Here is a 26,218-nt window from a genome sequence, read left to right as displayed (position 1 = left end):
AAGTACTATGAATTATGTCAAATTTTTTGGTACAAACAAAAGCAAATAAATAAAAAGAACCTAGCATCTCTCAAAATGAGATTTAAAAAAACAAACAAACGTATTTTCAAAATAAAAGCTGCTCTGTGCCAAACAGGATCATCTCAGTGCAGCTCTGAGCAGCTAGTAACCAATGTTGTGAAGCATAAGATAATATGTGCTTTGAACTGATGAAAGATCAAACTTTTAACCAAAGTTTTGCTTTGTATATAAAATCTGGATCTTGTTAGCCTGGTCTAAGCTAACAAGATGTTAGCATGTCTTGTTGACATGCTAGTATGTTACTAAAGGAGAAAAAACATTGGACTAGAAGAGCTTCGATTAGATAAAGTATTTTGGATTTCTTATCCGTAAGAACGAGTTTTGACAAATGTTCTAACCATTAAATCTGCTTTCTCCTTGTTAGCTTTTTCTGCGTATCTCCCAGTATAATTCTGGATAGTTCCATTCTCCTCAAACACTTTTCTTCTTTAGAATCACTCCCAATACATCAATAAGTTTGGTAGTTTGACAGATTTACTCATAAAATCCCTTCCAGTTCTCTCTCTTTGTCCCTTTTAATAACTTTTTTGTACCTTAGCAAATCATTTACACGAGTGTAGAAAATGTGGACTCTTCCTCAAAAGGTTCAGACTTTTATTTCTATTCTTAATTGCTATCTCGCACGTCTGACAGTTTTCTTTTCCTACTTTCTCTGCGTTTGCTAATTGTTAGTTCTGCAGCTTCAATCACAACTTTCCTAAATGCTTTTTCTATCCACTCTATTCTTTGAGTCATGTCAACCTTCAAGCCTCCTTTATCACACATACAATTACATTTCTTCCATCTCAAAACTTCCCGTTGCTCTTCTCTGACACCACCTCTCTGTGATATGGTTGAAATTAGACAAAGATCAACAGTAAATCATGCAGCTATTTCGGTTAAAATCAGTGTAAGATCCAGTGCTCATTTGTGTTCCAGGCCCAGCATTAGTTCAGACCAGGTTTCTGGTAGCCTTAAGGATGCTCAATGACCTCCTGGTTTACGTCTTTCCTCCACACAGCGTTCTAGAGCACTGACTGTATATATGTCTGTGGCTGGGAGCTTTAAAATCCCCACATTAGTCTGACTCCTGCTGTGTTCTGTGGTTCTGCTAAGATGATTTATATCAGTCTGTTTGCATGGATTACAATGACTGAACACACAGATCTGCCCTTAAATAGTCTATAATCCACTAGAATGCTTCTTCTCCCAACGGTTGCAAAATTCAAATTCCTTTAATGGAAGCTGACACAACTACCTCCTGATCCAACCAGAAGCAAAGGTAGGAAATGAACAGGACGACCTGCTTTTCTTCTTCCTGCTTGCTTCTGTCCTGGTCAGTCAATTCAGACAATAGCGCCCCCAATCGAGCTGGTGTGGGAACTGCATATTTTCTTGGAAGATTTGGTCCTCTACCCTTGTGAAAGTCAAGGCTCGGGGGCCGGCCCCCGAGTAATTCTATCCGGCCCTCCAGATCATTTTATTTTATAGTTATTAATGACCCGATGTTATCTTGTGCTCATTTCTAACTTGTATAATTTCAACAAAATATATTTTTATGGAAAGTAAAATGTTGAAAGTTATTTAAAGTTTTAGTTAATATTCCTGCTTTTTTATTATTCATTATTATGTTAAAAAGTTACTGTTTTAAATGTTTTAAAAATGTAATTCTGCTAGCTTTTTGGACTATTTTGGTTTTTACTAAGATTTTTTCAGAATGTTTTGGAGTTTAGCTAATATTTCAGCGACATGCTAGTTGTTTTGGCTAATCTAGGCTTTTTTTCATTTTCTTTTGTCCATTTTAGAGTTTGGCTAATATTTTAGCTACATGCTAGCTGTTTTGAGTAACCTAAGTTTTTTGTTTTGTTTTTTTTGGCTAATATTTAGCTAATATTTTAGCTGGCTATCAATTTCAGCATCTTCAGCAGCCAAATTCAGCTTACAGCATTCACACTAGCATTATTGCAGGTGATGCAATATATATAGTTCATAATTATGTTAAAAAGTTATGGTTTTAAAGTTTTAAAAGTTTAGTTTTAGAGTGTTCAATAAATGTTTATCCTGTTCTGCCTGTGACCTTGTTTTGGAATTTGGCCTCCTGTGCGATTGAGTTTGACACTCCTGCTCTACTTTCTTCAATCTTTGGTTCTATCCTGGAAACGTTGTGAGGAAAACAGACCAAACCTGATTGAGGGGGCGGGACATCCATCATCATCCCTAAATACTCCAGCAGAGGACTGACCGAGTGAAAGTAACACTAAAGGTCATTCGTACAGGAAACCATTTAAACAAAACTTTATTCATATGAGCAGAGCATGACGGTAACACTCACTTCCTCTGTCTACATCAGATGAAAAGCTCCTCTGTGAGTCTGATGTGTGTTTCAGCTTTTCAGTTCATAGCAGCATCACCATCAGTGAGTTAAACATTTAAAACAAATTAAAATGTCTTAAAAAAGAGAAATATTTATTATTTTATTTATTTTGTACAAGTACAAGTAATTAAAACATATTCACATGATGTATTTATTTCACAAACTTACAAAAAAAAATCTCTTGAGAAATGTTGAAACTGAAATCTCTAAGAGGAGCTTCAGTTTCAGAGGATGAAACAGTGAGATTCAATATGTGTTTTGATCCTCACTGGACTGAGGGTGGAGGTCTGACTGCTGCAGACCCTCTCGGCGCTCTCACATTCGGGTCTCCTCAGTGGGTGGGTTAATGTAGTTCTGAAGGGCATGGTGTAGGGGCAGCCACTTCTTTATTGATGCTTTGATCGCAGCCATCCATCTGTCAAAAGATGGAAAACATCATACTGTAAAGCTGCTTGTGTCTTTGCTCGTTTTCAAACAAACATGAAACCTTCAAGGTGGATAAAGCCGAATATTCTGACCCAATAATCCTGGCCTGACCTTCCTGAGCTCTGCAGCTTTTTGGTTTGGGCGCCCCCTGGTGTTCACAGCTGAGATCTTCAACTGTTGTGTTGTTTTTTTCTCTGTGGGATGTTACTCTTCTATCAACTGAGATCTGGCACATTATTTACTTCTTTAAGCCCTCCTTAAAATGTCCCCTTTCTGTAGTGGAGGGTTTTAGGTCTCTGAATGATCTGAATGATCTGAATGATCCCAGGTGTCGTAATTTTGGGGCATTCATGATAGAGTCTCCAAAGACAAACAGGTCCAGGGTGTCCGGCCAGCTGAACCGCGATGGAGCAAGTTTGTCAATAATCAACACTTTCTAAAAAAGAAGTAACTGTTTTCAGTTGACAGGAGGCCAGTTTGCAAATCAGCCAGCTTCAATGATTCACACAGGGGTTGTCCAAAGAAAAAAAATCAAAATGGTCTTCTACTAAAAAGACAGAGTTCAAACATTCACAGGTTTGCATTCTAGCTGATATTTTGGTCCATTCTTCCATGCAGATCTCCTCAAGAGCTGTGATTTTTTTTCCCATAGGACGGCTAATGCTAACGCTCGGTCAACCTAAACATACATTCTGACTAAATAAAAATCTTTATAAACTTACATACATGAATTTTCCAAACTCTTTTAATTAAATATTTTTTAAAGTTTGTGGTTTAAAACAGTTTTTTTCCCTCATCTTTTCTTCTTCTTCTGGAATAAGGTGTAATGTTATAGCGCGATCGCCACCTAGTGGCCAAACTCAGACGCCCTCCAGGAGAGTCATGGTGGAGAGGTTGCAGTCAGACAGTGTAACCGTTGTGCTATCCTAGGTATTTTGACGTTGGGAGTGGGGTCATCTAGACTCCATAAGCCAACGCGCTGAACTTTTTCCCAATGGTTTTTGATTTTCACTGGTGTCCGTTGGCACACATAATCCTGTCCACATTCGTCCACATTTGTAATGGGATGGATAACATGTCAATGTAAGGGTGGAATCATCTGGACCACATAAGATAGCACAAGAGTTTTAAGGCTGTGGACGGGTGTCTTTTATACAGACAACCAGTTCAAACAGATGACATCATTACAGGTACTAGTGAAGGACAGAAGAACTTCTTATTGAGGAAGAAACAGTTCTGTGAGGATGATATATCACTTTTTTGTTTGAGCTAAATACTGTAAAGCTGATAGCTGAAGTCGCTAAAGTTTATAGCTAAAAATGCTGAAGCTGACATATGAAAACGCTGACGCTGATAGCCAGCTAAAATATTAGCTAAATGCAATATTAGCCTAAAAAACTATTTAAAAAAAACTAGGTTAGACAAAACAGCTAGCATGTAGCTGAAAAAATAGCTAAACTTTAAAATAGCCTAAAAAAGCTAATAAAAAAGCCTAAATTACCCAAAACATCCAGCATGCAGCTGAAATATTCACTAAACTTCAAAATATTCTGAAAAACTGAAAAAAAAGTCTAAATTAGCTAAAACAGCTAGCGTATGAATATTAGTCTAACTCCAAAACAGCCTAAAAAAACTTAAGGAAAAAAGGCTAAATTAGCCGAAATAGCTATGATGTAGCCGGAATATTGGTTTAACTCCTAAACAGACTAAACATCCATCCATCCATCTTCTCGACCGCTTCTTCCCTTTCGGGGTTGCGGGGGTGCCGGAGCCTAACCCGGCTACTGATGGGTGAAGGCGGGGTACACCCTGGACAGGTCTCCAGTCTGTCTCAGGGCCTCAATCACACACACATTCACTCTCACATTCACACCTAGGGACAATTTAGAGTCACCAATGAACCTATGAAGCATGTTTTTGGATGGTGGGAGGAAGCCGGAGTCCCCGGTGAAAACCCACGCATGCACAGGGAGAACATGCAAACTCCACACAGAAAGGTCCCAGCCAGGAGTTGAACCGGGGCCTTCTCGCTGTGAGGCAAGAGCGCTAACCACTGCGCCACCATGCAGCCCACAGACTAAACAATCTTTGTAAATGTCAAAATAGTCCAAAAAGCTCGCAGAATGCCAATTTAGGAAATAAGGGTGTTTGTCCTGCAAGAGGAGGAGCTTGGAGTCAAACCACCAACCTTACAGCTGGCAGGACACCACAGAGTAGCATGTGTCCCACACTGTAAGATACAAACACAAAGCAGCAGCTGTACATGTGGATCTGATCCTCACCGTTTATTCTCTGCAGGATTCTCCGCACAGAGGTAGAAGGTCTTAAATTCATCCGATGGAGGCTTCAGCTCAATGGTGGACTTCTTAGATCCATGTGGCTGCTCTCGCACGGTGTAACCCTGAAGGTACAGCCCTCCTGGAAACATGTGCAGATATGACCTTTGAAACATTTCTCTGAGATTCTCCATTCATTTATCTCATAAGTTCTTTTTAATGGACACGAAACAGAATGTTTTCGTACAAAGGAGCATTGTTTTTATGGCCAAGCTGTGGAAAAATGGACTTTCCACCAGCCAGTCATGGTTCGATCCCAGGTACATTCATGGCTGTCGTAGATACATTTGTATTCCCAAATCACTTTGACAACAACAGAACTATGCTCACTGCTTTCTTTTATTAACTTAAAAAAAATTAAGGAGGTCTGTGATGAAGTTTCAAAATGTTTCACCATCAGAGACATCATGTCATTCAGGTGTGTCTAAAGCCTCGAGGGCCTGCTTCCTGCTAGTGTTCCAGAAATCCTGCCTTATCTGCTGTTGATTACCTGATCAGGTGTGTTTGGCCAATAAGGAGCTTCAATGACAGGTTGGTTGGAAAACATGAAGGACACCGGCCCTCGAGGCCTGACTTTGGACACCCCTGATGTAGCTGATCCTGAAGAAAACTGTCAACTGTTACCTACCCAAGTGTTAATGCTGGATGTGATGAATGGTTCATTAGAACCACAAGGAGCCCCACGTTCAAATTCTGAGCTGAATTATAAAAATATGTCATTTTAACTCTTTAACACCAGAGTTCCAGTGTTTACATTCTTTGGTTTACTGTCATTTTTTAAATAGTAAACACAATCAATGAGCCGCTTTTCTCCTTCCAATGTGGTAAATGTGTAGCATGTTACAGGCGGGGTCTAGAGTTACTGTGACCCCGGTTAATAAATTCTGAATGATGGGTTTATCTCTGACCTTTGTCTTGATTCGGCAAATAGTTTAATGTCCCCCATGACAATTTTTTTTATTAAAAAAAGCAAAAAAACGTTTCCAGTAAAGATTTAAATTCCACAACCTAAATATCTTCAAAAGACATTTTTCATGTTGATCTGAATCCTCTGTTTCCAAAATCTCCTCTGAGGGGGTGTGGCTTTTAGTAACTCCGCCCCTGATCCCCCTGTCTGATTCTGATAGCTCTGTCTCTCTCTAGCATAAATCTTCCCTCTGCTACATAAAAACATCCATCAATCTGGGTAATGTCCAGCCGTATGGTTCTGATCCGGATGTCAGCTGGACGAGGAAGTGAAGATCTTCATGGACAGAACTTCCTCCAAAATCCTGATTCTTTCTCCTTCCAGTTCACCAAAGACTCTTTTAGCTAATTCTCCAATGTTTATTGACTGTGATCAATACATTCAATCATTGGTTTCTCAGAGTTCTTGATAAAATAATCAAAGCTAACATCAAAATGCTCTTTCATTGATTTACAATCCTTTCCAACTGCGGTCAAATGAGCCGCCGTTCACATTTCCGTGGTCACATCAAGAAGCTCCGTGGAGTCTGGTGGAGATTTTCCAGCGTTCTCAGTCCTGCTACCGGAAGTATTGGATGAAACTCACACCAAAAATCCAGTGATGCTGATTTGACCACAGAAATGTGAACGGCGGCTCATTTGACTGCAGTCAATGTGAAGATACCATCTTCTCTTCTCCAGAACCTGAACTAGACACTAGGAACAGATGAGGGTTTAGTGCATGTGCAGCAGAGCTGTTGATGGAAAGAAGATCATTCATTCAAACAGAGTCTGTCCAAGACAGTTTGATTGATTTAAAAGGAGAAATACTCGGAAATGATTTCTTATTACATTTGTTCTCTTTCAGACGAAAAATGACACACATGCATGTTAAACACCTAAAATACAGGAATTTTTATCCTACCAGACTTCCTAAACATCACATAACCCCCCCTGGATCTGCCTACCTTGTGCGTGGGTGGCGCGGATTCCACTGTAGAGGTAAAGGCAGGCATCTTTCAGGATGCAGTAGTGTTGGACCCACATGTCCTTGCTCCTGTCCATTTTATGCAGCAGCCCCAGACAGTCAGGGCTCTTCACAGCCAGAGGAGGCAGGTTTGAGTTGTGGCGCGTCACATCGACCCAAACATGGTCCTGAAACATAAACGTTAACATGGCAACCGGCCTCATTAAACCGTCTGAGCTGTGACACTGATGCTACCTGAGTGATGGGAAGGATGGCTCTCTCCATGGCTTCCAGCCACCTGCAGTCAAAAAGACCTGGTCAGTGGAAGCACCATGTCTCAAAAACAGCATGAAGCTCTAATAGTTCAGAGTTTGTGACGTTCTTAAAGCTCACCTTTTCATTTCCTGGTTAGAGGTGGCACACAGAAGATACACTCGAGTCCCTGACTGAGGCCGGCACTTGAACACGAACGGCTTTCCCAGAGAATCATCCGGACCCACTTCAGCTCCTTCCAGCTTCACTGAAGACAGCGGTTGCCTCTTCCCTTCATCCTGCAGGAACAACGGTTCAGCTTCAGAACTCATCGTCAGACTTCTGGGTCCTCTCAGGAGGCACAGAAGCTCACCCGTTTGTGCTTGTAGTAGTACAGGTAGCAGTCGTGAGTGAGAACAAACCACCTCTTCCTCCAACCTTTAATCAGACCAGACTGTGTTCGCTTGTGCAGATAACCACGGCACGGCGGCCTCGGCGTGTTTGGGCCTCGAGCGATGTCCGATCCGATAGTCAACGTGAGAACATCTGGACCTGCAGTGCCAACAGGATTACTGTTTGACTGATGAGGATGCAGGTGACCTGTAGACCCGCGAATCAGGACGTGGAATACCTTGTCTGGCTAAGTTAGCAGCTTCAGAGTGAGGGATGCTGGTGACATCAACTCCATTGACCGCAAGGACGTAGTCTCCAACCATCAGGCCCGCCTCCTCAGCAGCTCCATCTGGAACCCAACCAAGAACGACAGTTTGTAAACCAATCAGCTTCTCTGAGCAAAAAGTGATTCCAGAAAAACACATTCTTTCATGATCATTTTTATTCCCCTCTGAGCTGAACTGACTGCTTAGAGTTGAGGGCGGCAACCCTCAACAGAAAAAGATCCATTTGGACTCGTTTTCTACTGATCAAAGCCTAGAAGGAGTTGTGTAGTCTTACTTTATTAAGAAATTGGGATTAGCATTCATGACCTTCTTTTTTTAATAGTAAATATGAATTATGTCTATTTTTTTAGCACAAAAAAGGCCAAAATATAAAAAGAACCTCTCATCTCTCAATGTGTATATATGTACATATATATATATATATATATATATATATATATTTGCGTTTGCCAGAAGCTCAAATAACTTGTTTTCAAAATAATAGATGCTCGGTTCCAAACAGGATCATCTCAGTTTTTCTTTGCATATAAAATCTGTTGATTCTGGAGGTAGAGTTGATCAAACAAGACGTCTTCAGGTCAACAGGATGTAAAAACCTACATAGTTTATCCTCTATGTGAACCTCAGACATCAATTTATACATTTAACTAATGTAAATTTAATTAATGCTAATTAATTAATCCTTACTTTAAAAAATGCTATTTTATTTTTCTTTATTTATTTTTGTTCTTTTCTCCTCTTTCTCCTCAGCAGTCTTACACTGCTGGGTTTTGTTATTTTAGTTTGAGGTTGGATCTAGGTAGTCTTAGTTTACAGTCTTTGTTTATTTGTTTTCTTTAGGTAGTTTTGGTTAGACAGACATTATCAGGAGCTGCTGACTCTGACGGTCGAGATGTCTGGATCAGCAGTGTCAGGAGTCTGCCCACTGTCTACCCCTCCGGTTGTCCACGTGCACAGTCCCCAGAATACTAATCCTCCCACAGCTGCTGCCAATCCCTCATCAGTCCCTACATCATATATACCAAGCTCCCACCATAACACACCGCGACGAAGGACGAGGATTTGAGGCTCTCATCCAGCTCGCCATCCGGCTAGACCATCTTATGCGGTCGAGGCTTCCCCGCTTTGCTGCTCCTCACTGTCCTGTCATGCACTCAACACCTCTTTGTTCCTCCCAGACCACGGAGCCTGAACCTATGCACCTGGGTTCTACACAGCTCACCCCCGCTGAACGGGAGAGGCATCGCCGCGAGAACCTGTGTCTTTATTGTGGCCAGCCAGGGCATCTGCGTGCTACCTGCCCCATCCGACCTCAGCGTCGTTACCAGCGGGTATGTGAACCGCCCATGACTTTTGAAGTTCCTGTGACTTTGATGATGCGTGAGAACAGTATCCAAACCCAGGCCATGTTAGACTCAAGTGCAGCGGGCAACTTTATTGACCTAACCTTCGCACGCAGTCATAGAATCCCTCTTCTCACATGCAACGCTCACGTAGCAGTTTCTGCTCTCGATGGCCGACCACTGGGCTCAGGGCAGATTTGATTAATCACAGAAGACATCAAGCTCACCATGCTGACTGATCATCACAAGACCATCCGGCTCTTCACAATTGACTCTCCTCGCTGTCCAATCACCTTGGGGCTTCTCTGGCTCAAAAGACATAACCCCTCCATAGACTGGTCAGCTCGGTGACTCTCATTTCCCTCCTCCATCTGTGTCCAGCAATGTTTCCAGGCTGGAAAAGGAGAAGAAGGCGGGTCTAACATCTCAACTCAGACCTACGTGGCCTCTACACATCTGGAGGAGGTTCCCCCGGAACTGGAGGCCGGAGAGGTGCCAGTGCAGTACCAGGACCTTAAGGAGGCGTTTAGCAAACAGAATGCCACCCAGTTACTGCCATACAGACCCTACGACTGCGCCATCGACCTCCTACTTGGAGCTACTCCTACCAGGGGTAGGATCTTTCCTTTGTCCCAACCAGAGACTGAAGCCATGCAGGTGTACATCAAAGAGGAGCTAGCCAAGGGGTTCATTCGACCATCCACTTCTCCAGTATCAGCCGGATTTTTCTTTGTGAAGAAGAAGGATGGTGGACTCAGGCCCTGCATAGACTTTCGCAGCCTCAATGAGGTCACGGTGAAGTACAGATACCCTCTACCGTTGGTTCCAGCAGCCCTGGAACAACTACGTACTGCTCGCTTCTTTACAAAGCTGGACCTGCGCAGTGTAGACAACCTCATCCGGATCCGTGAGGGTGATGAGTGGAAGACGGCTTTTTCCACCACCACAGGACATTATGAATACCTCGTGATGCCCTTCGGTCTCTGTAATGCTCCATCAGTGTTCCAGGCCTTCATCAACGACATCTTCCGAGACCTGCTCCACAAGCACGTCATCGTCTACATAGATGACATCTTGATATACCCTGACATGTTCGAGGAACATGTGTCTGACGTTAGCCAAGTCCTCCAGCGCCTCATCGACCATCGACTTTACGTCAAAAGGGAGAAGTGTGAGTTCCACCAGACGTGTGTCTCCTTCCTGGGTTATGTCATCAGTGCCTAGGGGGTGGCCATGGACCAGAAGAAGGTGGACGCCGTGCTTCACTGGCCTCAACCTACAACCATCCGGGAACTCCAGCGGTTCATGGGTTTTGCCAACTTCTACAGGCACTTCATTCGAAGTTTTAGCACAGTGGCGGCACCCCTTACTTCTATACTCAAAGGGGGTCCGCAACGACTACATTGGACACCTGAGGCTACCACAGCCTTCAACAACCTCAAGATCTGTTTCTCCAAGGCTCCCATTCTCTGCCATCCAGACCCCACAGCGCAGTTTATTGTGGAGGTTGATGCCTCCAACACCGGCATTGGAGCTGTGTTGTCACAACGTCAGGGCCTACCTCCTAAAACGCACCCCTGTGCCTACTACTCCCGTAAACTGAGTGCTGCTGAATGCAACTACGACGTCGGAGACCGGGAGCTCCTGGCCATGAAAGCAGCATTCGGTGAGTGGAGACATTGGTTGGAGGGTGCAGCAGAACCATTCTTAGTTTTGACAGATCACCGTAACCTGGAATACATCTGTACAGCCAAGCGACTTAATCCTCGCCAGGCACGCTGGTCTCTGTTCTTTTCCCGTTTTAGATTCCAGATCACCTATCGCCCAGGGTCTAAGAATGGAAAGGCAGACGCCCTCTCTCGGCTTCATGATGCCATCACTGACGTAACCTCGGTTCCAGAGACTATTGTCTCACCCACACTCATTCTGGCTCCTGTTCAATGGAATGTCATGACAGAGCTCGCTGAACTCAACGCACGATACCCGCCTCCTCCGTCATGCCCTGAGGATCGTACTTATGTACCTCCATCTCATCGCCAACAAGTTCTCCACCTGGTCCATGACGAACCCGCAGCCGGACACCCAGGTACCAATGCCATTCAAGTTCTCATGACGAATCTGTTCTGGTGGCCCACTTTGCAGGCAGATGTGGCTCAGTTCGTCACCCAGTGCTCAACCTGTCAGAGAACAAAGGTGCCTCGCCAACGTCCATCGGGTCTCCTCCAGCCACTACCTGTGCCCCATCGACCCTGGTCCCATATTGCAGTGGATTTCGTGACAGACCTGCCTTGTTCACAGAACAACACAACCATCCTGACCTGACGGTGATCGACGGGTTCTCCAAGGCCTGCCGGTTGATTCCTCTGCCCAAACTACCCTCAGCTTTGGAGACAGCAGAGAACCTCCTTAACCACGTCTTCCGTAATTACGGCCTGCCCGAAGATATAGTGTCAAACCGGGGCCCTCAGTTCACCTCCCGTGTTTGGCGGGCCATGTGTGAGGGAGTACGCCCAGAACTCCCTAAAGAAAGCTTCCACTGGACTCTCACCCTTCCAGTGTGTCCTGGGGTTCCAGCCCCCTTTCTTCCCGTGGGCAGGGGGTTCTCCCGAACTACCAGCGGTAGACGATTGGTTCCGTCGCTGCGAGGAAACATGGGCAGCTGCTCACATCCAGCTCCAGCATGCGGTTCGTCGCTTTCAACGGCAAGCCGACCGGCACTGTCAAGCAGGACCTAACCTGTCTCCTGGTCAGTGGGTCTGGCTATCGACCAGAGATCTACGCCTTCGACTGCCCTGCAGAAAGCTGAGTCCCCGTTTTGTGGGTCCCTTCCAGATCGACCGTCAGGTGACTCCTGTATCATTCCATCTGCTGCTTCCCCCAGATTATCGTATCTCTCCCACTTTCCATGTTTCTCTGCTAAAACCTGCACAAGGTCCAGAGGACAATGAGCCTCCGGCTGACAACACGGATGGTCCAGGTTCCCCTCTAATCATTGACGGCGAGGAGGCGTACAGTGTCAAGGATGTCCTGAGTTCTCGGCGTCGGAGGGGCCGTCTTCAATACCTCCTGGACTGGGAGGGTTTCGGTCCGGAGGAGCGTTCTTGGGTGGACCGTGAGGATATCCTCGATCCCCATCTCCTCACGGAGATACTAATCCTCCCACAGCTGCTGCCAATCCCTCATCAGTCCCCACAGCATATATACCAAGCTCCCACCATAACACACCGTGAAGTATTGAGCCATTAGCCTTACTGAACGTGTTTCCAGCAGTCTGCTTCTCTGTGTCTCGACCAGTTCTGTTCCTGTTTACTCTCCTGCCAGCGGCCTACCTCGAATCCTGCCCGTCTCTGACCTTCGTCTCCGCCAGCCTCTGACAAACCCTCGCCGTGTCCGACCTTCGCCTGCCTCCGACCTCCGTCTGCTCTAGCCTCTGATGCTTCCATGCCGGCTCTGATCCCCGCCTGTCCGACCACCGCTGCCTTCGCCAACACATCGCTGAGCATAAATAAGGACACTGCAGATGGATCCGAACGCCTCTGAGTCTGTGTTACAAGCAGTCTCCATGACTTATTTTATGTTTCGAGCCACCATGGAGAGATAAAAGAGACATGTGGATCTGGAGCTGCAGGTTGAAGACCTCTGGTTTAGAGAAGACTTATTTGTTGTGGACTTAACTGTCCTTGTAGAAGCCAAATTGAGTCATTTTCTCTGTGGTCAGACAATAAATATTTATTTTTATAAAATGCTTTTATAACATAAAAGGCATGTTTTGAAGCAAAAATGAAATGTATTTAATAATAATATGGTCAATTTAAAATTTGTCTGCAGGTTTTTCACAATTTCATTATCTTTTTATTAATAGTTAGGGGCTCTGTACCATCCACCATCCTGGATGTGTATTTTACCTGCTGATTGAGCCACTGAAAACATCACATGCCCAAAGTTGAGTTCCTGAGTGTTCCTGAATGCTGCAGAAACCTCGCCATAGTTGAGATATTTAGACTCGCACCGCTCAAATTGCGCTGCTGCCAGACCATCATGCCTGTTGCTCAAATCGTGCTGCAGGACCTCGGGTAGCAGCTGCACCATCTACTTTACATTAAAAACGTATTCCAAATCACATTTGGTGTGCATGCAGATTAATACAAGATCTGCTCTGCATTTGTAATGTCAGACATTTCAAGTTTGTGCTGTTTGTGATGTAGACATTTGCAATGTGTTGTGGTAAAGACGCCATGCTAATGATTAACTTGAATTTGCAAACTATTTAATAGCAATAAATAAATATGTATATATTTATGCATGTGTCTATGTGTGGTTTAACTGTAATTGTATTGTTGTTGACTAAAAAACTGCAAGGTTTTGTGTTTTTTGTTGTGAACAGGGTAAAACTGCACAAAGCAGTCAGTAGACTAAACTCATTTCCTTTAAAAGGAAATAGCATGATTAACTTAAAAGCCCACAACTGTAAGGTGTTGCATACGCGTGGGTGTGTGTCTGTGTGGCATTGACACCCTTGTGGCTTTGGAAACGTATCTGTATATAAGACACCTGAACTACTGACAAACTCCGACTTGCTATAAAGATCTTTATCTTTGAGAAACCTCTTCAATATTCTGGTAAGCTGGATTTTCAAATTCTTTCAGAACTTTCTTTTTTCACTTTGATGGTTATTTCAATCTAATGGAAGAATTCAACAAAAATTTATTCATGTCTTTAAGCATTACGATCATTTTCTTACTATTTGCCATAAAAAGCGAAATATTTTTTCAGATACGAAGATGAACCTGTTGGCTTTTGTTCAGCTGTCTTTACTGTTCTGTTGGACTTCTGTTTGTTCAAAGAAGGTGAGTTTTACTGTAATCCATGTGTATGATATGTACATACTTACTTTACTATTTTCTAAAATCTCTAACTTTGCCTAATGACATTTTAACAATGAATGTTTTTTTTCAAGTTTTCTTGACACAGATATACCTTTTAAAACCTCTTTGCTCACATTTTTATTAAGTGATATAATAACTGTCATTTTGATTTTGAATGTTTAATAACGTTTTTGGTTCTTCTCTTCCAGATTGGTGACAAAGATTCTAGATTGGTGACTAAGACAAAGGAAAGAGTCCCTCTAAACACAGCAAATGATTCTGTTGATGACATGTACTTTGGCTGCAGGGACTTGATGGAAACTAAAATCAAGAACACGTTCTCTAAAAAAGAATTCAAAACCGATTTCTCTGGTGTTTGGAAAAATGCGCAAACTTGTGCAAATAGAAAAACGAACAAGAAGTTATTGAACAAGAATCACAGACAAGCCATCTGTGTTTACACTTCAAATTATAAGATGTTTTACGCCCGTTTTAATGAAGCAGTCAGGACCCAGAGAAAGGTCTATGGCACCTCTTTCCCCTATCATTTCATATATTTCTGGCTCACAGATGCTGTCCAAATTCTCAACAAAGAAAAGGAGTGTTTGACCACTTACCGTCGATCCACAGAAATATTTACTGGTGAAGTAGGTCAACTGGTTTGCTTCGGTAGTTTTACATCCAGCTCTAAACTAACAAACCTGACCAGATTTGGTACGGAGACTTGCTTTCAAATTAAAACATGTCTGGGTGCATATTTAGAAGACTACCCAGCGCTTAAAAACACTGAAGAAGAGGTGCTTATACCTCCGTATGAAGTGTTTATTATATCCAAGAAACAAACAACTGGACGTTATATCATTGATTGTAAAACTGTTTACTGTTTGGAGTATGCAGGAGTCCTCAGCAATCTTAACTGTCACGCTGTCAAGAACAATATCACTGATAAGTGAAGCATGACCAGAATTTACTTTTGGTAACAAATGCTATGCTCAGTTTTATGTTTTTCTGCAATGTTGTAAAAAAAAAAATCTTTAGAAGGTAATTTGTTTCATTGTTGGAGTTGGTGTGAAAAATGAAGCTTCAGTTCAACATTCAAGGAGTTCGTATTAATCCTGAGTTGAATTCAAGCTGCTCTATTCAGAGTTCATTTTAAAATTGATAATAGAGTTTCTTGAATTCAAATCGCCGGCTGGATATGTGACTTCCTAGAGCACATGATGGAGGACGATGATGTGATAACATTTTCTCTTTATCTTTTATCTATCAGATTACTATGTTTGTTTGTACACAGATGGAAAAAATGAGAACAAATTTCCATTTTACTGTATTCTGTGTCAACATACATTTTTATCCTAGTGTGTAACTTTTGTTATGGTTCTTGTAAAACAATGCTTTCATGTGTGGTACTTGTTTCAAATAAAGGTCTTTTCAATCTGCAACAGGACTGTTTTCATGTGATGTCTTAGTTTATTAGTATGGATACTAATTGTTATAGCGGCTGGGTGGCTCAGTGGGCTAGGTGAAGGGCTGGCACTCTGGAGCCCTGGGTTCAATCTCAGGGTTGTCCACTGATCCCCACCCAGATTGGGTCCTTAGTCAAGACCCTTGACGCTGCTGCCTAACTGGGTCCCTGTGCCCCTCAAGTACAGGGTTGTGTCAGGAAGGGCATCCGGCGTAAAAACTCTGCCAAATCACTGATGAGAAACAGTGGGTGCTGTTACGCTGTGGAGACCCTGAAACGGATAAGCTGAAAGTGAACCGTCTCTGTGAGTTTTACTATGAAATCTTTGATGTCACTCATAAATAGGTTGACTAGTTGACTTGAGCAAGGTGTTTTTAGCTAGAAGGGGAAAAAATGTTTTCGATTGCAGAAAATGGAAGAATAAAAGGGATTTCTGGGTTTGATGATCGAAATAATAAATGATCTGAAACTATTGGAATGCAACACTTTGCAAAGACATCTTTCTTGTCATACAGAGGGTGTGTTGTCTGTGGTGGTGCATCCGCCAGATCAATCTGGCGTCTCACACCTCAATAGCCTCAAGTGCTAGACTGAGCTCCTCTAGTCCTCATGACAGTTTACGCGTCAGTCTGGCACTGAGGACACTTTGGTGGGTAACCTTTCCTCATCTTTGTATTCCCTGAACTCAGATTGTTATCCCAACAGTTTGTTTTACATCACTGAAGCTTCTGAAGCGCTTCGAGCTTCAATGATGATCATATGGCAGGGATACCATTGACTTGTTGGAGGAATCTGCAAACACCGCCTTTATTGGGAGTTTGGTTCACATGAGCTGTGAAACAAATGAAACTTTCAGCAGCTCCACCTGTTTCCCCCACAACACAAATGCTGCACCAACCAACAGCCGGAGAACGTCTCTGCCGCGCTCCACTTACTGGTGTCCACCTCCGTCACAACAATCGGTTTGGAGAACTGAATCCGAAATCCCCAGGGATACTCGCCGCTGCCTTTGTTGATCCTGACTGTCCGCTCTCGAACTAGGCAGAAGAAAAAGGATCAGAACCCCGTTTCTGTGAAAGGCCGAGGGGAGCTGAGCTCTTCTTACTGGAGATGGGCCGAGTTCTGGTGCTGAGGTTGGCACGGCTGGTTTCCGAGCTGGCATCATCTCCCCAGAATATCCATGTTGAAGAGTGGAAGGTCTCCGTGTAGAAGCCCCGGTCCTCGTGCTCCTGCAGAGCCAGGTCTGCTGAGTGAGCGTCCTCAGAGACTGCAGGAACACAGACAGCAAGAGGACATTCCTCATTTCAGGGATTCTGCTGATCCAAACTCCAACTCTCACATTAGTTGGAATATTGAGTCGTGCTAGGCAATATGACGATACATATCATTTAGTCGATACATCGTGCCATTTCTCTTCTATTGTTTTTATTTCTTTATTGTTATTGCTGAACTTTTGTGCAAAAATGTGTTTTCCTACTAAGAAACATTTTGTGCACATTAAAGAAAATGTTTCTCATTTGTGACAATTCAGGTAAATGATACGTTGAAAAAATTTAGAGAAAAGTAATAAAGACATTTTTGTTAATTATTTTTGGGAGAATAAAGAATGTATATTGTTATTGTGACATAAATAATTTATATTGTGATATACAATGTTTTCCATATGCCCCAGCACTACTATTGAGAATCTTTTAAAACTTTAAAATACTTTTTCTATGCACATCAATTTTATCATGTTTTCTTCTTTTATTATTGCATGCTCTTTTTTAATGTTCTTCTATACATGGTTTTGCTGTTATCTTGTAGTGAACAGAAATATATGTAGAATTATTGTGAAATTAACTAAACCATTGTAGGATGGTTGTACAATATTGTGCTAAAGCTTGGGAGGTGTGATTTTATTTGTGAGGTTCTGACTAACTTTTATGGACATTTTTATTCACTCATAATTCTAAATATTATTTGATTCCCAACAACAGACAATTCAATATAAAAACCACAATTCAGTGTCATTTTTTTAAATGAAATTTTAAATAAAAGTAAAATAATTTGTATTTTAAATTGTGATGGTTTTTGGTACAATAGTTTAAATGAAAATGCATTTTGCAATTTATAATTCAGTAGTACCATTCTTAACACTTCAACACCACAGCACCAGTATTTATGTTCCTTGATTTCTATTTCCTTGATAACTTTTCACGTTGACATGATCAACGTCATTTCAGTGGATTCTGAAGGAGAAAAGCTGAAAGTTAAAGATTTTGTGTTTACCAACAACGCCTCAGGTGTTAAAGGGTTAAGGCCAGTCACAGGGCCCCTGTTAAGATAATTAATGAGGGGTGTAATATTGTCTAAAATGTGACGTCCACACGCCATGTCTGAAGAGGTTAAGAAAGGACATTTCAGTTCTTTGTTTGCTTTAAAACGGGGGTGTCAAACTCAATCACACAAGGGGCCCGAATCCAAAACACAGCTTAGGTCACAGGATAAACATTTATTGAACACTCTAAAACTGTCAGCATTTCCCCATCTGGCTCCACATCTGACCACCAGAGGGAGCCCTCACCTGAGTATTGACCCTTCCTCTCCACTCTCAGCAGTCTCTCCTCAGCTTTTTGACATCTACCTCATCACCACCAGTATAATGTCCGCCTGCTGTCACCCCCTCAGCGTGGAGTCTTGTACTGCTCTATATACCTTTCTAAAGGTTTCTCTTTGTTATCTCTCCTGGTTTTGATCTCTGCCTGTCTCCTCATCACCTGCTGTCTGCCTCAGTCCTCGCCTGGACTCTGACTTGCCTTGTCTTGCCCTTTTATGGTTGTTAATAAATCTTTGTTGCCTATGGATCCAAATGTCTCTGCTTCATCGATACAAAAACAATTTTTTTAAACTTTAAAACTCTTTAACATAATTATTAACTAGACATAGATCATTACCTGCAATAATGCTAGTATGAATGCAGTAAACTGAATTTGGCTGCGGAAGATGCTGAAATTGATAGTTAAAAATGCTGAAGTTAATAGCTGAAAACGCTAAAGTTGATAGGTGGCTAAAATATTAGCGAAATGCCAAATTAGCCTAACAAATAAACAAAAAAAAAAACTTAGGTTAGCCGAAACAGCTATCATATAGCTGAAAAAATAGATAAACTTCAAAATATCCTAAAAAAAAAAAAAAACCTGAAAAAATCCTAAATTAGCCAAAACAGCTAGTATGTAGCTGAAATATTAGATAAACTCCAAAATAGCCTAAAAAATCTTAGTAAATGCTAAAATAGTCAAAAAGCTGTCAGAATGACAATTTTTAAAACTTGAAAACTAACTTTTTAACATAATTATGAATAATAAAAAGGCAGGAATATTATTCCAGAATAAATCAACTTAAACCTTAAATAACTTTCAATATTTTACTCTCCATAAAAATATATTTTGTAAACTTATACAAGTTAGAAATAAGCGCAAGATAACATCGGGTTATGAATAAGAATAAAATAAATTATCTGAAAGGCCGGATCCGGCCCCTGGGCCTTGATTTTGACACATGATTTAAATTAACTTTAAAGCCACTCTACATATATTTCCTTGTAAAGGGCGGCCCCTCCCAGTAGCAAGTGTAAATTGCACATTGGCTAAGACCCAATCCGAATTATTCGATTCTCCCTTCCCATTCATGTATCCCTCCAGTTATGAAAAATAATGTAAATTTACATTTAAATGTAAACGTTGGTTCAGACCACACTCAGGTGAAGAAAAGTGCTTCTCAGCGTGACGTGGTTTAGACCCTGATGGTGGACCCCTCCACTTGGAGGGTCGGATTTAAAGGGTAACCAAACCCTAAATCAACTCTTGCTTGGTTATTGACCTCTACAAATGGGGCTTTAAAAGTGCTGTCTGTTGGTCGTTGCCACATTTTTGACAAATTAAAATAAATTTGTTTAATTCTTGAAAAAATAGTCAAAAACGGTCTGTGTGCTGCCCCCTACAGGTTGAGATCAGGTATTACAGTTGAATTTTGTGATTGGTCAAACCATTTAAGTTCCACATCATGATCTGGAGCTCCAGTAATGATAACAGTCCTGTTCCCCAGCCCCACCCCATTGAACTTTCGGCTGTGGGTGGAGTCAGCCTCCAACTTCCCTGTTTGGTTGCCCTTTAAATAAAATATTCTGGATATACTTGCACTGAAAATGTCCCTTCAAATAGAGAAATGGGGAGAAGGAAAGAATTCAGATTGGGCGTTAGAAATTGTTAAATGCATTTTCAAATTCCATGAGTACAGTTTAAATAGAGTTGTCAACTGAGAATTTAAATTTGAATTTGAATTATGGGTGAAAAATATTTCCATACGAGGGTCTGCATGTTTCCCAAAATGCACTGCTCTGACATGTTCTCATTTCTTGGCCACACCTGAAGCAGGTGATCAGCTGTGAGTACGGCACTCATATATCTGGGAAACATGCAGACAGCAGCCTTCGAGGGCTGGAGAAGACTCACAGTAACTGTTTCTGAGACATTTCTGGGTCGTGGCGTCTTCTTCATCCGTGTTTGGATGAGGAAGCCTTCTGGAACATCTGCCATGTCTCACATCAGTACAGACTTGTGGGAACGTCTCCAAGTCCATTACAGAGAACCAAGACTGCTCTTGGAGAGCAGCAGTTCGGTAAAATGCGGGCCATGTGCATAAGCTGACCGTTGCTATGGTCACAGCAGCACCTTCCTCAAACATGATGAAGGATGTTACTGTGCTGCTGCATCTGAAAATGATTGTATCACGATAACATGATTCTGTATTCTCCAGTCTGCTTACAGATGGTTGAATCCTGATTTGAACGCTCAGTTTCTGCATGAACAGATGAGTGCAGACGTTACCAGACTCCTCGGTGATGTCACTGGTGATGGAGCTCCCTCCTGCAGAGCTCCACTGCTTGCTCTCTTTGAAGAGTTTCCTCCTCTTGGCCCAGTGATCGGACGTGTCTCTGTCTTTGTGAGGCAGAGGCTTCAGATGCTCTTTGCTCTCAGAAGAAGCTGAAACAGTCAGAAGAGACTATTAGGATCACTTCACAGAACTGACCTGAAGGAAATCCAGACTTCAACTCACATCTGTGCAGAGTGCGTGCGCGGTTTGCCGTGTCAACTTTGATGGACAGCTGCTTTCGGGGTTTGTCTAGAGCTTTGTTTGGGCCTTCTGCTCCGCCGGGATCCTCCTGCAGCTTCTCAGATAGTCTGCTGTCTGATCCCTCAGCCGGGATCTCATTCCCATTTGAAGAGGTCACCTCTGTGACTTCCAAAGCAGTTTGAGGAGACTCTAGAGTGCAGCTTCCTGGTAACAGCCCGGAGTCTGGGAGCTGGAAGCTGTCGTGATGATCTCCATTGGTTTCTGTCTGGACTGAGGAATGTTCTTCTGAAGTGGAATCTGGAATTTCTGGGTTTACGGCAGGCTGATTGTCCAGCATCTGCTCTTCTGAGCCACTGCAGGATGGAGGAGTAACTTGGATGGCAAGCCCACTTTGATTGTGGTTCTCACACTTGGTTTCTTGGTCTGCAGCTTCGTCTGGAAGACTGTCCGCTTCCATATAAACAGTCAGGATGCTCCTTTTATTTTGCTGACTGAAGGTGTCGGAATCTCCATCCCAGGTCCTTGTTTGGAACGGACTGAGGAGGAGCCCCCCATGTTCAAGCCCATCTGGGTTTTCTGAGAAAAGCTTCAGGTTTTCTCTGGTTTTTGAAGGCCTGCCGCTCCATTTTCTTGGTGAGGTAAGGTAAGGAAGAGAGGTCATGATCAAGGAGGAGAAGGACTCACCGAGGGGCTGCAGGAACTCCTCCTGAGTCAAACAGGGGCTCTGCGACACCCCAGGAAAGGTCTGGCGCCTCTGCTGCAGAAGGGAGCAGAATCTGTGCTCCACCGTGGCGATGCTGTTGTTTCTCACCCAGGACCTGCGCCTCTGACAGCAGATGAAGTCTGTGGTGAAGCTGGACCTGTTGGTGGACAGGGACGTTCTAGGGAACAGGGAATCGTAGTTCTCAGACTCTGACAGCTGAGCTGAGGAGGAGCCCTGATCTCCGCCCTCCTCCACCTGAGGCGGGGTACTGCGGGGGGGGCGGAACGGCCTTTGCTTCAGCACAGGACTGTGAGTGGCGATCCTGAAGGACGCCAGTTCTCCTGTCAGGTCCTCCAAGCTGCCGTAGGAGGCGTCTGCAAACTGTGGTGGTGGCGGGATGTCCCAGAGCTGGTCCGGGCTGAGGCTCTCTCTGGTCTTTGGGTGGGTGTTTGTGAGGAGCATGAGGTCTGCAGGGCGGTGCTGCTGAAGGTAATGTCTGCAGCAGGGACACTCCTCCGGACTGCAGGAGACCCCCATGTCTGTGCAGGTGTCTGTCACTGTGAACGTGTAGGAGGGGGGGGTCACTCTGATGCTCTGCTGCCACCTGCCGTCACATGACTCGTTGTCAGGCACGGTAGACCACGTCGTTGGCACGTCAGCTCTGTTCTCGTTCACCGGCACCAGAGAGGATTCTGGGATTCGTGGACCCAGCTGAAACCTTTCCTGAATTTCCAGGGTCACGTGTACCCCGCTGCTGTGGACCCTGAAGGTGTTGGTGACCTCATGGGAGGAGTCTTCCCCTGAGGGCTGGTGGGACTGCAGGAACGTGACCTTGGAGGAGGGATTCCCCAAATCCGAGACAGACACAGATGTTACTATCTTCACCGCCGCCTCCTCCAGCCTCACGGTTTCTGAGTGAACTCTCTCACAGCCTGGAAACAAAGTCCAGCCACAGCCTTGTTTGAACCTTTTCCCCTCGGGAGGGGCGCTGCTGTCCGCTTCCTTTTCCTCGAATCCCAGAGGAATGTTCTCCTTTCCCAGAGAGTCCGTTTCTCCCTTTTCAACCACATCATCTGAGTAGCAGATGCTGTTGCTCTGCTTTTTGAAGATGTATGGAGACAGGCTCTCTGCAGGAACACAAAGACCATCATGTAACACACGTGTCAAAGGTAATTCTATCCACCCTCCAGATCGTTTTATAGTTATTAATGACCTGATGTTATCTTGTGCTTCTTTCTAACTTGTATAATTTTGGCAAAATATATTTTTATGGAGAGTAAAATATTGAAAGTTATTTAAGGTTTAAGTTGATTTATTCTAGAATAATATTTCCACCTTTTTTATTATTCATAATTATGTTAAAAAGTTACCGTTTTAAAGTCCTAAAAATGTACTTTTAGAGTGTTCAATGAATGTTTATTCTCTTCGGCCCCCAATCAAAGGTGTGATTTGGATTTGGGCCTCCTGTGTGATTGAGTTTGAACCCCTCATGTAACAAAACCGGCACGGATGCACCTGAAATCCTTTGGGTTTGCTGCATTTCTGTTGGAAAATTGTTCAACTTTTTGCTGCCGTAGTTGAAATGCTGAACTATCAGTTGAAGAAGCTGAAAGTGTCAAATCAAGAATAAAAATGTCATCAAGCAGCTGAACATCCATCACTCCTACAGACCTGAAGGACCATCAGAAGCTTTTAGCTGAGTCATTCTGACTGTGGGAGTCTGAAAACTTTCAAGCCTGTGCTGGTGTCATGCATCTACAACAAAACTCTTTCCAACATTTTCATTAGATCTATTTTAGTAGTTCTAGTTTATCACTTAGTCCTGGTTGTTTTATGATGTTGCTTCTCTCTGTTGCCATCTTCTCCCCCCCTTTCTATTTTTTACATCCGGTCCACAACAAAGAAGAAAAAATAAATAAATAAATAAAATAAAACATAATCAATATAAATAAAGTTTAGCATTAAATACAACAGGGGTTTATACTCAATAAATCCCTGTTGTGACAGTAAAATCTGCCCAACACAAGAAGCTCTCAGCCCACATCTGTTGGCTCAGCTGTTGGACAGGACAAGTTGAAAAAAAAAAAAAAAGATCTATTTTAGTAAAAACCATTGACTGTAAAAGAGAACTGGACTGATCAACCCCTCCCCCCAGTATTCCAAACAGGAAGTACCTGCTGGCTCCAAAGAGCTGAAATCCCATAGACTTCTATAGAGAAATAAACAGCTGTTACTCGGTCATTCTATTGGTCAGAATATTATTCTTGCTCTGATAGATTTTTTAATTTTTTCTTGAAAATCTTTTTTTCATGATACTTGTTGTAGCTCAAGATATTCAAGTTATAAACTCACCAATCAGATGCCTCAATAAAAATAGGCAGTCTCACTTTGAATCTTTGAATGGCAGATTCTCCTAGACCTGCTTTCAGTGGAAGGGGTGTGGCCTTTCAACATGCTCACTCCTGATTGGACAGAGTGGTTGCCATAGAAATGTGGACTCAGACCTACATAGACCAACCACGGCTCACTGAGAATGTTTGGTTCCAACATGGAGATGAGTCATTGACTGTATAAGTACAAACTGGATATATCAAGCGTTGAGGTCCCCCGCAGGAAATGCATTACCTTCGGTCCTTGCCAAATCAGGCCAGAGCCTTCGCCGTCACTTCCTGATACGTCTACCGCCATATTGCAACCCCTCAACAGTGATTAGTCTGAGTCAGTCTGGGTCACGTTTTTAGAGGAACTACTGTCATGTCATGCTTGTTCCGGCTTGTTCGAAGGCCACACCCCTCCCACTGAAAGCGGCTCAGGGAAATCTGTCAATCAAACATTAAAGGCGGGGCCAGCGGGAGCCACATGCTTTTACTGAGGATTCTGATTGGTCCGTTTATAACTTGAATAACTGGCAATAAAGAAAAATATCTTTTAAAAAAAAGTAGGATTAAAAAGAAAATATTAAGAAGGAAACATCATGACTGAGAAAATAACTGTTTTTCAATTTGGCCCTCTTGCAACCCACGGGTTTACAAGAAGGCCCATTTGGAACACAAGAGGGGAGGGGTTGAGCAGTCGCATGTAGTTAAAATATGAGCTAAAAAATATCAGCTAAAAAACTGTAGTAAATACCAAAAATAGTTCAAAAAGCTATCAGAATGACCATTTTTTTAAACTTTAAAACTGTAACTTTTTAACATAATCATGAATAATAAAAAAGGTAGAAATATTATTCCAGAATAAATCAACTTAAACCTTAAATAACTTTCAATATTTTACTCTCCATAAAAATATATTTTGTCAAAATTATACAAGTTAGAAATAAGTGCAAGATAACATCAGGTCATTAATAACAATAAAATAAAATGATCTGGAGGGCCGGATAGAATTACCCAGCAGACTTTGACACATGTTCTAAATGAACCAATATCAACTATGAACCGTATAAACAACCACTACTTATGATATGAATTTAATAGCTGTTAAAAGGGTTAAAAACCTCGTTTGTTACACTGCTGTTAAGCAATCGAACAAACTGGAACATGTCTGTCATCTCTGCTTTCACCTCAACAACATCCATGGATAGTTTCTGCCTAACTTTGACAGAACATTTACAATAAGTCTTCCTGAGCTCTTTTTGCAGCTCCTTGAAGTGACTTAAAAAGCCCCAAAGTGACCTGAGACAGAAACATTCTGTAAACGGATCAGGCTGGATTTACTCCGAGGCGTTCCGGGTGTAGGAGGCCTGGGAGGTGTGGAGAAAAACGTGACTGAGTTTAAAGGAGGATTAGTCTGTACTCACGTTTGCTGCTGGTGGAGCTCTTCCTCCTCCTGCTGCTCCTCCTCCTCCCTCTTTTGCTCATTCTTAAATCTGGGACACCAACGCTGAAGCATGAAGCACAGAAACCCGCCAGTTTTCACCACAGCCATGACTTTACATCTAACCCATCCTTCTGCACAGAGCTGATCTCCTTCATGAAAGTCTTATTATATTATTATTTTCACAGCATGAAAGAGTCTCTCAGGATCAAACCTTCATTCTTCCTGCCAAGACAACCTGATCAAGTCTTTAAGTTTTACTCTAAACATTCAACCATCATCCATTAACATATAAAAACAACACTACAGTTGGATCTCGTCTCTTCCCCCATAAACCCAGCAGACGTACCTGTGGGTGATGTTCGTTCTGCTCCTGCAGAGCCTGGAGTCAGCTGCTGCTTGTCCTGTGGCTCATGCCGTCTGCACGTCTCAGACTGCTCCACTTCTTATTGTTACTATTCTCAACTCTAAGCTGCTTACTGCAGAAATCCCTGAGCTCAGGTGATGCTGGGCTGTTTATGCAGCCGCCCTTTATTGTCTGCTAGAAATGACGACATCATCCTCAGAGTCCCAACAGATAAATAACGGTTTGTTCCCCTCTTTCTCATCACGGTTGTTATGTTTTTAAACATCCTTCTGCTGTCAAAAGCCCCACAGTTCTCAGGTTTTTGAGTGTTTTCCCCCAATTATAGGAAAAAAGACCTTAAACTTTCTAATACTGAATTCAATCAAATACAGTTTCCAGCTGAACACATCATTTGTAAAATAATCAAAAAAGATAAAAATGACTGTTTCATATAATTATCTTTTTCTATACTATTATAAAGAAACAGATACATTATTTGTGTTCCCATTAAAGTATTAAATTGAA

General features: G+C 42.7%; 1 protein-coding gene across 1 annotated transcript; it reads right to left on the bottom strand.

The window, feature by feature from the left end:
* Nucleotides 1–2,110: 2,110 nt before the first annotated feature.
* Nucleotides 2,111–25,932, bottom strand: pdzph1 (PDZ and pleckstrin homology domains 1). Its single transcript, XM_024261917.2, has 13 exons — nt 25,697–25,932; nt 25,331–25,413; nt 20,811–22,658; nt 20,582–20,737; nt 16,819–16,980; nt 16,649–16,750; nt 7,992–8,102; nt 7,734–7,912; nt 7,502–7,659; nt 7,364–7,406; nt 7,110–7,296; nt 5,143–5,278; nt 2,111–2,849 (listed from the first exon to the last, which is right to left on the bottom strand). Exons 2-13 carry the CDS (start codon nt 25,389–25,391, stop codon nt 2,750–2,752), a joined length of 3,243 nt encoding a protein of 1,080 aa, XP_024117685.1. The 5' UTR covers nt 25,392–25,413; nt 25,697–25,932; the 3' UTR covers nt 2,111–2,749.
* Nucleotides 25,933–26,218: the final 286 nt, after the last annotated feature.

This window comes from Oryzias melastigma, linkage group LG12 (genome assembly GCF_002922805.2).
Source record: "Oryzias melastigma strain HK-1 linkage group LG12, ASM292280v2, whole genome shotgun sequence".
Taxonomy (NCBI): Eukaryota; Metazoa; Chordata; class Actinopteri; order Beloniformes; family Adrianichthyidae; genus Oryzias; species Oryzias melastigma.
The sequence above is the reverse complement of the archived record's forward strand: the minus strand, read 5'-3'. Positions and strand labels throughout refer to the sequence as shown.

Coding starts and splice junctions, on each gene's coding strand:
- pdzph1 (XM_024261917.2), bottom strand. CDS start 25,391: ATGAGCAAAAGAGGGAGGAGGAGGAGCAGCAGGAGGAGGAAGAGCTCC. Junction 16,751..16,818: donor CAGAACTCGGCCCATCTCCA/GTAAGAAGAGCT, acceptor TCTTCTGCCTAG/TTCGAGAGCGGACAGTCAGG. Junction 5,279..7,109: donor CCGCGCCACCCACGCACAAG/GTAGGCAGATCC, acceptor ACATGTTTCCAG/GAGGGCTGTACCTTCAGGGT.